Raw genomic sequence first — 12,742 nt, forward strand, 5'->3', positions numbered from 1 at the left:
AAATAGTGTCAATGTGTATTTATATCTGATGATATATCTCAGTACATTCTCATATAAGAAAGAACTTCAGTATGAGAATCTACAAAGATATGCAGACGTCACGACGTAACTTTACTATATATATGTTGACACCATGTCTTCAGCATGATTAATCTACATCTACATCTACATCGATACTCCGCAAGCCACCCAACGGTGTGTGGCGGAGGGCACTTTACGTGCCACTGTCATTACCTCCCTTTCCTGTTCCAGTCGCGTATGGTTCGCGGGAAGAACGACTGTCTAAAAGCCTCCGTGCGCGCTCTAATCTCTCTAATTTTACATTCGTGATCTCCTCGGGAGGTATAAGTAGGGGGAAGCAATATATTCGATACCTCATCCAGAAACGCACCCTCTCGAAACCTGGCGAGCAAGCTACACCGCGATGCAGAGCGCCTCTCTTGCAGAGTCTGCCACTTGAGTTTATTAAACATCTCCGTAACGCTATCACGGTTACCAAATAACCCTGTGACGAAACGCGCCGCTCTTCTTTGGATCTTCTCTATCTCCTCTGTCCATCCGATCTGGTACGGATCCCACACTGATGAGCAATACTCAAGTATAGGTCGAACGAGTGTTTTGTAAGCCACCTCCTTTGTTGATGTACTAAATTTTCTAAGCACTCTCCCAATGAATCTCAACCTGGTACCCGCCTTACCAACAATTAATTTTATATGATCATTCCACTTCAAATCGTTCCGCACGCATACTCCCAGATATTTTACAGACGTAACTGCTACCAGTGTTTGTTCCGCTATCATATAATCATACAATAAAGGATCCTTCTTTCTATGTATTCGCAATACATTACATTTGTCTATGTTAAGGGTCAGTTGCCACTCCCTGCACCAAGTGCCTATCCGCTGCAGATCTTCCTGCATTTCGCTACAATTTTCTAATGCTGCAACTTCTCTGTATACTACAGCATCATCCGCGAAAAGCCGCATGGAACTTCTGACACTATCTACTAGGTCATTTATATATATTGTGAAAAGCAATGGTCCCATAACACTCCCCTGTGGCACGCCAGAGGTTACATTAACGTCTGTAGACGTCTCTCCATTGATAACAACATGCTGTGTTCTGTTTGCTAAAAACTCTTCAATCCAGCCACACAGCTGGCCTGATATTCCGTAGGCTCTTACTTTGTTTATCAGGCGACAGTGCAGAACTGTATCGAACGCCTTCCGGAAGTCAAGAAAAATAGCATCTACCTGGGAGCCTGTATCTAATATTTTCTGGGTCTCATGAACAAATAAAGCGAGTTGGGTCTCACACGATCGTTGTTTCCGGAATCCATGTTGATTCCTACATAGTAGATTCTGGGTTTCCAGAAATGACATGATACGCGAGCAAAAAACATGTTCTAAAATTCTACAAGAGATCGACGTAAGAGATATAGGTCTATAGTTTTGCGCATCTGCTCGACGACCCTTCTTGAAGACTGGGACTATCTGTGCTCTTTTTCCAATCATTTGGAACCCTCCGTTCCTCTAGAGACTTGCGGTACACGGCTGTTAGAAGGGGGGCAAGTTCTTTCGTGTACTCTGTGTAGAATCGAATTGGTATCCCGTCAGGTCCAGTGGACTTTCCTCTATTGAGTGATTCCAGTTGCTTTTCTATTCCTTGGACACTTATTTCGATGTCAGCCATTTTTTCGTTTGTGCGAGGATTTAGAGAAGGAACTGCAGTGCGGTCTTCCTCTGTGAAACAGCTTTGGAAAAAGGTGTTTAGCATTTCAGCTTTACGCGTGTCATCCTCTATTTCAATGCCATCATCATCCCGTAGTGTCTGGATATGCTGTTTTGAGCCACTTACTGATTTAACGTAAGACCAGAACTTCCTAGGATTTTCTGTCAAGTCGGTACATAGAATTTTACTTTCGAATTCAATGAACGCTTCACGCATAGCCCTCCTTACGCTAACTTTGACATCGTTTAGCTTCTGTTTGTCTGAGAGGTTTTGGCTGCGTTTAAACTTGGAGTGGAGCTCTCTTTGCTTTCGCAGTAGTTTCCTAACTTTGTTGTTGTACCACGGCGGGTTTTTCCCGTCCCTCACAGTTTTACTCGGCACGTACCTGTCTAAAACGCATTTTACGATTGCCTTGAACTTTTTCCATAAACACTCAACATTGTCAGTGTCGGAACAGAAATTTTCATTTTGATCTGTTAGGTAGTCTGAAATCTGCCTTCTATTACTCTTGCTAAACAGATAAACCTTCCTCCCTTTTTTTATATTCCTATTAACTTCCATATTCAGGGATGCTGCAACGGCCTTATGATCGCTGATTCCCTGTTCTGTACATACAGAGTCAAAAAGTTCAGGTCTGTTTGTTATCAGTAGGTCCAAGATGTTATCTCCACGAGTCAGTTCTCTGTTTAATTGCTCGAGGTAATTTTCGGATAGTGCACTCAGTATAATGTCACTCGATGCTCTGTCCCTACCACCCGTCCTAAACACCTGAGTGTCCCAGTCTATATCTGGTAAATTGAAATCTCCACCTAAGACTATAACATGCTGAGAAAATTTATGTGAAATGTATTCCAAATTTTCTCTGAGTTGTTGTGCCACTAATGCTGCTGAGTCGGGAGGTCGGTAAAAGGAGCCAATTATTAACCTAGTTCGGTTGTTTAGTGTAACCTCCACCCATAATAATTCACAGGAACTATCCACTTCTACTTCACTACAGGATAAACTACTACTAACAGCGACGAACACTCCACCACCGGTTGCATGCAATCTATCCTTTCTAAACACCGTCTGTACCTTTGTAATAATCTGAGGATAGTGATATGAACAGCTGAAACTAGTTATGAAATTTAATGTTGAATATGGTATGAGATCTGTAGACAGTGAACAATTTTTGTGTGAAATATTTAAAAAAATTTTAAGAATATATAGGCTAACTGCCGGCCGGGTTGGCCGAGCAGTTCTAGGTGCTACAGTCTGGAACCATGCGACCGCTACGGTCGCAGGTTCGAATCCTGCTTTGGGCATGGATGTGTGTGATGTCCTAAGGTTAGTGAGGTTTAATTAGTTCTAAGTTCTAGGGGACTGATGACCTCAGAAGTTAAGTGCCATGGTGCTCAGAGCCATTTGAACCATTTGAACCATAGGCTAACTTTTTTGCAATTTTCTGATAGTTTCAGGTATTACTGCATTTAATATGATAAAAAAAACACATGATTGTGAAATTATCTCCAAATCAAAGATCAAATCACATTCACGCACTACAATTTGTGAATATAGGATGTTGTTTAATTTCTATTAAGCAGAAATGATTTATTTATTTTGGTTTCAATTATTTATTCATTCAGGAGTCGTCTGAAAATGATAGAAGGCTTGTCAATAAAATGTAATGAAATTAAATAGCTGAAGTGTTGCTTATTTTGCCTTAAAAATTTTTTTCCAAAAATTTTGTGTTCACCATCTTAACATTTGCTATTTGGTTAGATTTACTCTTGAAAAAAATTTCATCTCAGTAGGATTACATTAACCCCTGCCAACTAGAGGAAAAAATTTAATTTCGAGAATTTTAGGTTTTTCAGTTTTTAGCCATTGTAAAAGTTATTGAGGTCTGTATAAAATCAAAATTAAATAGCATTCAATTTCTAGACGGCCGTTTATATTCTCAAGGATGTTTTCAGTTTCTTGCAATAATGGTACAGTTTATGATGTTCTTCAACACAACACAATATAAATTCCATTTGATCCTCACCTAGCCAGTAGTCCATGATAATCTTGTGTCAATTTAACACACATTTCAACAGAGTCATTAAGAGCTTTTAACTCCTTCACTATCCTTTTGTGTCTAAATATGAAGTGCTGGTTGTCCATATCAAAGGGCATTCTTGAATAAAACCAGTGTCTATAATCTTCAGGCAAGCCAACAGATCATTGCTCTTGCTTGGTACGAAGTTGTCTCTTTTCTCTGATATGAAATTGTGTTAGGGGATGGAAATTAACAAATAAAAATCTATAATTAATGATAATCAGAATAATGTTAAACTTACCATTTAATGGACCATCCAGTTCTCCACAAAAAAGGAATTATCTGCTTTAAATTTGTAGATTCTCTTTGTCCAAATTTGCTACCATTTTGACTCTGGTCTGTAAATCTACTTCTCATCAAAGAGCAATAACAGAAAGAATTGTTCAAATAAATACTACAATAGGTGACTTTTGAATCATGGATCTACCTTTTCATATGATTTCAGATCTTTTATGAAGCAGAGATCTAGATGAGTAGCTTTCACAGCTCCACTGTACTGAAGCCACAGATTGGTATAAACAATTACAATGAAACAAGAGACATCTCTCAGTACATTCTGATTTTCAATAAATATTCAATTTGTGTTCTGAGAAGAAACTTTTTTAAGCAATAAAGTGTCCTTGCAACATGTCTTGTTCAATGTGTTGCACCAGGAGGGTGTAATTTACGTTCCCCCCACCCCCACCCCCCCACCCCCCTTTCCACCGAGTATCTTCCCAACATTACACAGACCTCTATGAGTTCACGATATCACCTCTCACTGCCGGTTAATCTAATTCACTTCCAAAAAGTCTAACATCTCCTTAATTTTTGCCTTGTTAAGAACAAATCTACAATCTTTTTCCCAGTGTGAAAATTACCGACATTAATACTTTTCCAGTTTTCTCTCAAATATAGAAAAACTGGTGCATCAGGGCTGCTTGTTACATCCTGACACTTTACATTCAAATACACTTTTGGAAATAAGTTTATATATTTGATGACAACATGGGAAATACAACTACTGCCTGTCCTCACTGTGTTCACATAAGATGCATACCCCATCAGGATAGACAGTGTTTGAGACAGTCGTGCCACTGCAGAGATTCTGTACATTTTTGTCAATACCCCAGTATGTTAATGCATTTTAAACAGCATTTGCTTGCTCTTTACCAGAACTATTCTGTAATTTTCAGACCCCAATGAGCTGTTCACTGTACAATTTTCGGGTCGCTAACCATTTGTACAGCTAATCTATAATTACGTTCACAATTTGTGAATACAGTTTTTCAATTTAATTGGCTGTAGATCATCAGCAGTGTCTGAAGGACATTGTGTAGCACTATTAAGACAGTGCAAAATACAGATATTGCAAACCTGAATGTTTAGGAAGTTAATACTGATTTCACCATCAAGACCTGTAGCCTTCAGATGTTGTTATTTAATTTGGGGGCTGTGACTCTTTCTAGGACTTCAGTTAATTTGTTGGAGAAAGAGTTCAGATTACCATTAGGTAAACAAACAGAGTAATTAACTTTTCATGGATATCTAACTTTGTTCATTTAATAGCTGCCAATTCAAAATATTTATCTACAATAATTGTCTGTAGATCTTCTCTAAGTTTAATCTGTATGCCACTTCTGATAGAAATAGTAAATCCCCACACTTTTTTAATGTAGCTCTGCAGTAGCAATTTGCACACTCATATGTTAGCAAAATATGCTGGATTTCGCTCTCGCTGCACTGGTGATATGTGATGCGTACCATTGCGCTATCCAAAGACTGTTACTTAACTTCAAGCTGATGCACTTTATTTGCATATTTTGGTGGAGCATAAATATTCTGAGCAAATGTCTTTTGTGTTGGTTCGCATGATTTTTCCCCCTCTGCCAACTGGTGGGTGTGCACCCCAGTGTTAGACATTATGTTCAGTGTACATGTTGAAGAAATTTCTATACTGATTGAGACACTTTTTAATGGAGTGGAACCTATTCTCATGATTTATCCTAAAAAGACCTAGTTCTCCTACCTATGATGACAGGCATTTTACCATTTGTGTCTCCACACACACCTGTTCTGCTCTCATTAATTACCACTCCCATTCCAGTCATGTTGACATGTAGACCATGCCTCATATAGCTGCATCTCCTGATAGTCCCCAAGGCACCAGGGCTGTGTGTACCTGGTCAGCAGTAATCAGTGCCACGTCCAGCTCTACATACATAGCTTAGCAGAGAGCAGTGTACAATAGGTTGATAGGAGGCCATCTGGAAAACTGTTTGCATAAACAAAATGAAAAATGTCATATAGTATGGCAGCCTGGTGCAAGTATTTCATTGGATGCCACTTGGGTGACTTGCGCAAAATCCACAATAGAGTTGTCCAGTTGAATCTTTGTAATTGTTAACATTACTACCACTATTACTCCAGCAGAGTTAAATAAGTGACTCTGCACTTGGAAACTCTTGATCCTGAAAATGTTCGCTGGTTTTTGTTTGGTATGTAGAGGAAATTATCCTTGTCTTTTAGATAATTTAATGGTTAAGAACATTTCTTACTACTTTTCTTAATTATTTGGGCCTTCAGCATGTAGTAATTGTTATTACATTTGATGTCATCACAATTTCAATAGATCATATTTCAGAATATTTTATTTAATGTATATCCACGTTCTGTTCCAGCTGGTGGAGGTACTCTACGGCGTTTTCATGGCATCTGAAGTTGCTTATTACACATACATTTATGCTAAGGTTGATCGTGTCCATTACCAGAAAGTCACTAGCCACACAAGAAGTGCCTACCTCACAGGGAGATTTACTTCATCAGTAGTCAGCCAGATATTGGTCTCTACTGGCACAATGAATTATTTTGAACTCAATCATCTCACTGTTGGTGGTAAGATAGACATTCTATTTTGAACACACACAATAATAATAATAATAATAATAATAATAATAATAATAATAATAATAATAATAATAATAATAAAATTTTATTGTCATTCAGCTGATTACAGCAATAGACAAAGTCAAGAGCATATATTTCTACATAAACTACTATTTTGTTGTAAATTGGTTTACATAAAATAGGTACACATTAGAATACAGTATTTTCATCTTCAAAAAATTCATCAATGGTGTAAATCAGATTGTTCACTAGTAGCTTGTATAATTTAGCTTCAAAAATATTTACACGCAGTTCTTTAAAGTCAGCACTTAGTCTATTAAACATCCTTAGTCCAAGAACTAGGTAGGAGATCTGCAATTTTGATAATCTATGATATGGCACATCTACAGATGTTCTGTTTCTAGTAATATGGCGATGAATATCACTTCTCAACACAAAATTAGACATTGTTTCTAATATACAATAAAACATTGTAGATGAGTAAGTTTACTACTATCATGATCTGTTGTTTAATACATGCAGCATTCAATGATAAAGAATGAGTAATCAAACAGCAACTCAAGTATCTTATGAATTTTCAATACACAATTATGGGAATGATAGATTGCTACTCACCCTAAAGGTGGCTTGTAGAGCTGCAACAGGCGCAGTGAAGAGTCTGTTACACACACACACACACACACACACACACACACACGACCGCTATCAGAGATGGTGGTCAAGTGCTTCTCAGACTACAGCAGTCGAATGTGTGTGAGGTGTGCTTGCTTGTATGAATGCATGCATGCTTTTCTATTCATTTCCTGATTAAGGCTTTAGCCAAAAGCTTAATGTGTAACAGTCTTTTCATTGTGCCTGTCTGCGACTCAACATGTCATCTTTAGGGTGAGTAGCAATCTATCCTTTCCATAATTGTTGATATTTCAACCGGCAGTTGCATTTTAGATAAACGAAGAGGTTTATGTAGCCACCTTATCACATTGAATATCATCATTTGTGTCAAAGTCAAAATGTGAATATGTCTTACCCTGTTCATAGATTATCCACCTTCAAGATGCCATGTGTTGTTCCAGTATGGAAATCAGCACTACTAATTACAGAACAAACCTACTTACCAATTATGCATCACAAAGTATGGCTGATCCACAGAATAATTTAAAAATATGGCTAAATTTTGAGCTTTTAGAATTTTCTAAAATTCCATCATTTCGTTTGAGATACGGGAGCAAGCTGCAGATGAAATGGGAACGTTATTTGAAGAATGGGGAGTGAAAACATAGAGGCTTTGAAGTAACAATCAGTAAATGCCTAGATCCAAATTAATTTAGTGTAATTTAGTGTAAACTTGCATGTGCATTTCACAAATTAACATTACATTCAGTATTTAATTATCCTCCCAACCTGGTACAAAAGCAGATCTGTGCCTTATCTTTCCAGTCTCCCACCACCTTCCAAAGTCCCACCATCTGGCCACAGAGGAGCATTCCTCTCTTAGCTCAGTATTACCCAGGACTGGAGCAACTGAATTACATTGTCCACCAGGGTTTTGACTAACTCTTGTCATGCCCTGAAATGAGAAATGTCCTGGTGACTATCTTTCTCACCTCTCCCACAGTGGTATTCCACTGTCCACCGAATCTTCAAAAGATACTCATCAATCCCCATGCTCCCAACCTCCCTTACCTCAAGGCTCATGCCCCTGTTTTAGACCTGTCCTACACATCCTCCCACCACCATCTACTCCAGCCCGGTCACTAACATCACCTATCCCATCAAAGGCAGGGCTACTTGTGAAACCAGTCACGTGATCTACAAGCACCCACTGTGCTGCATTATATGTGGGCATGACAACCAACAAGCTGTCTGTCTCCATAAATGGCCATGCAGGTGGGAACTTTCCTTCCAATAAATCCTACATTCCCATAACCCTCCTGGCCTCAACCTTCATTAGTCACTGCCCTCACCCATCCAGCCTGCTCTCTCCCTGTTCCCATTCCAGAACTACACAGCCCTCATTCCACAATTGTACCCAGTCTTTTTACTTTTTTCCTTTTCTGCTACCCCTGTCTCCCTCACCTCTCCCCTGCCCTCTGTCTAACCTGCAGCACTTCACTGTCTGTCACCCCTACTCTACTATCCCACCCCCTTCCCATCCCAGCCTAGCCTCCTCCTTACCCCCACCTATTCATCACTCCCATCATGCACTGGTGCTGCTGTTCACAATGTGGTTTCAGTTGTGTGTGCGGGCGCGCATGTGCGCATACGTGTAGTCTATTGTTGACCAAAAGCTTTATTTGTGACAGTCTTTTTGTTGTACCTATCTGCAACTCAGCATCTCTACTATATGGTGAGTACCAACTTTTCTTTTCATTGTTACAGTTCATCCTGGATTTTCCTTTGTTTGATTTATGTTCAGTATTTTTATTAGTGTTAATACTAACCAAATGTTTATAATCTCCTGTAAACTGACTTGTCCACATTGTTGTCATAAAATAATTTTCAAATGATCTATGGAACATGTTCGTAACTAACTAACTAACTCATACTATTAGAAGTGGTATGCCGCCTGTAAGCACTTTGAGTTGACAGTTCACATCTATGTATAACTACTTATCTCCCCTCAAACTGACTGGGCATGTGTGGTGGAGGGTACTTCTGGTTGTACCACAATCTGTTCTCTCCCCCTCCGCATTGTTCATGGCAACTGAATGGGCATAAATTGCTCCATAGTATAATGGAGCTTTAAGTTCATATCCTGTTTGGTAAGTTAATTTTTGCAGCCAATTCATTGTGCAACTCTTACACAATGGTTCTTGTGAAATACCAAATAGATTGTAAAGGCCAAAAATGAATTCTCACTTCCAGTTTGGAAACATTAGTGTCGTCAGGAGAAAACCACCTTTCACAATTGGTGACAGGTATCTTATCACTGTGTAACAGCAGAATGTTGAATGTTGACAGTCCTTTTTCATTTCTCCCCAGTCCATTATTAATTTATTTGTGGTCTTGTTAAGAAGAAAAAGTGTAACATGGCTTTCAGATCACTTTGTGTTCTCAGAAGTTACCCTAAATCTGGTTATGTGTGTATTGTGTGTAGATTAAATTTTTCCAGAAGGCACATGCAGGTTAATTAATGCAGGTGAAACATATATCATAACAAAACATTGGAAAGGGAATATTGTGTTTAACAGATCTTTAAGTGCATTTTCAAATGATCTATGGAACATGTTCGTAACTAACTAACTAACTCATACTATTAGAAGTGGTATGCCGCCTGTAAGCACTTTGAGTTGGCAGTTCACATCTATGTATAACTACTTATCTCCCCTCAAACTGACTGGGCATGTGTGGTGGAGGGTACTTTTGGTTGTACCACAATCTGTTCTCTCCCCCTCCGCTTCTGTGGTCAATATGTAACCACATGAACTAGTGATGTCGATAGTGTAAAGGGCATCCAATATTTTCAGTTTTGCCAAATAGAATCATTGAGTAGTAATGAGATTATGCAGAATTTAGTGAAGATTCATTGTAGATACAGTAGCAGTTCAGTTTTAGATTCTTTGATTTTATGTTTTTCACAATTTTATACCATAATCTTGTAGCCCCTGCGAAAAACCCATAAGACCAAAGCTAAAGGTTCCCTGATTTTACATTTCTTCAGAGTATGGTTCACTTTGATTCTATATTCTTATCAGAGTTTCTCTTCACTTCCTCCCATTTTCTTCCTACTGACATTGATGTGACTGAACGAGTTATAAGTGGCACAAACTAATGGTTTCCACTGCGGGTGGTGGAGGAGTTAAGGGAATATTTTAGGCCAGTGCAAAGAGGGGAGATGCGAGAAGGAAATGTTGGTGTAATCCACGGTCAGCATCTCACAATGTTTAGCTTCACCATGCAATTATGGTTGAAACTACTGGTAGGTGGCATCAGCAATGGAAAAACAGGATAGTTGACGTGAAGTGTTCCGGACCAAGCCAATACATGACAAAGAGGCCCAGCCCCCATCTTTTCTTGTGCCACTTATAACTCAGTCTCGTCTTTTTGCATGCATTCTGATGTACTGTGTTCAGCAACAGTAATGATCATTAACCTTTTAAATACAAACATTGAGTCTCGAAGAGTATGCTCAGTCAGAATAGAGGAAACATCAGTTATTTCTGACTAGTGAGCTCTTATTTGCTGATGTCTTGTTACATCACCCAGTAGCCAATGCAACCATCACACCAGACCAACATATGCAATAAACGTACCAACCTTACCCTACAAAACATTTGAAAATCTTAAAATATAAACAGGCACAGAAGTAATAAATCAAAGTCAGAATGAGAATTTATTTCTTATCCTCCTAGGTAGCAGTTTTACCAACACTCATAATGTCAACTGACATAACATAATTGCAAATTGATAAACAAACAAAGAAATTTCAAAATTTTATGTCAAATAATAGACCTATTTACAAAATGGTTTTTTGCAACTAGTAATACTGTATGTTTCTTGTGGTTGTGGTCTTCAGTCCTGAGACTGGTTTCATGCAGCTCTCCATGCTACTCTATCCTGTGCAAGCTTTGTCATCTCCCAGTACCTACTGCAACCTACATAATTCTGAATCTGCTTAGTGTATTCATCTCTTGGTCTCCCTCTACAATTTTTACCCTCCACACTGCCCTCCAATACTACATTGGTGATCCCTTGATGCCTCAGAACATGTCCTACCAACCAATCCCTTCTTCTACTCAAGTTGTGCCACAAATTTCTCTTCTCCCCAATTCTACTCAATACCTTCTCATTAGTTACGTGATCTACCCATCTAATCTTCAGCATTCTTCGGTAGCACCACATTTCGAAAGCTTCTATTCTCTTCTTGTCGAAAATATTTATCATCCATGTTTCACTTCCATACAAGGCTACACTCCATACAAATACTATCAGAAATGACTTCCTGACACTTAAATCTATACTTGATGTTAACAAATTTCTCTTCTTCAGAAACGCTTTTCTTGCCATTGCCAGTCTACATTTAATATCCTCTCTACTTCAACCATCATTAGTTATTTTGCTTCCCAAATAGAAAAACTCATTTAATACTTTAAGTGTCTCATTTTTTAATCTAATTCCCTCAGCATCACCCCAGTTAACTTGACTACATTCCATTATCCTCGTTTTGCTGTTGTTGATGTTCATCTTATATCCTTTCAAGACACTGCCCATTCCACGCAAGTGCTCTTCCAGGTCCTTTGCTGTCTCTGACAGAATTACAATGTCATCGGCGAACCTCAAAGTTTTTATTTCTTCTCCATGGATTTTAATTCCTACTCCAAATTTTTCTTGTGGTTCCTTTATTGCTTGCTTAATACACAGATTGAATAACATTGGAGAGAGGCTACAACCTTGTCTCACTCCCCTCCCTATCACTGCTTCCTTTTCTTGCCCGTTGCCTCTTATAACTGCCATCTGGTTTCTGTACAAACTGTAAATAGCCTTTCGCTCCCTGTTTTTACCCCTGCCACCTTCAGAATTTGAAAGAGGGTAATCAAGTCAACATTGTCACAAGCTTTCTCTAAGTCTACAAATTTTAGAAACATAGATTTGCCTTTCCTTAATCTATTTTCTAAGATAGGTCATAGGGTCAGTATTGCCTCACTTGTTCCAACATTTCTACGGAATCCAAACTGATCTTCTCTGAGGTCGGCTTCTACCAGTTTTTCCATTCATCTCTAAAGAATTCATGTTAGTATTTTGCGGCCGTGACTTATTAAACTGATAGTTCAGTAATTTTCACATCTGTCAACACCTGCTTTCTTTGGGATTAGAATTATTATATTCTTCTTGAAGTCTGAGGGTATTTCTCCGGTCTCCTACATCTTTCTCACCAGATGGAAAAGTTTCGTCAGGGCTGGCTCTCCCGAGACTGTCAGTAGTTCTAATGGAATGTTGTCTACTCCCAGGGCCTTGTTACAATCTAGATCTTTTAGTGCTCTGTCAAACTTGTCATGCAGTATCATATCTCCCATTTCATTATCATCTAAATTCTCTTCCATTTTT

General features: G+C 38.7%; 1 protein-coding gene across 8 annotated transcripts in view; it reads left to right on the forward strand.

Moving 5' to 3' along the window:
* Positions 1-12,742, forward strand: part of LOC124776255 (thiamine transporter 1-like) — a 562,692-nt gene that overhangs the window by 259,994 nt on the left and 289,956 nt on the right. For all 8 annotated transcript variants that reach the window (XM_047251128.1, XM_047251132.1, XM_047251135.1 and 5 more), the window contains one exon: positions 6,472-6,685. In XM_047251128.1, the coding sequence (XP_047107084.1) occupies positions 6,472-6,685 (214 nt within the window). The remainder of the gene's footprint in view (positions 1-6,471; positions 6,686-12,742) is intronic.

The sequence above is a fragment of the Schistocerca piceifrons genome, chromosome 2 (genome assembly GCF_021461385.2).
Source record: "Schistocerca piceifrons isolate TAMUIC-IGC-003096 chromosome 2, iqSchPice1.1, whole genome shotgun sequence".
NCBI lineage: Eukaryota > Metazoa > Arthropoda > Insecta > Orthoptera > Acrididae > Schistocerca > Schistocerca piceifrons.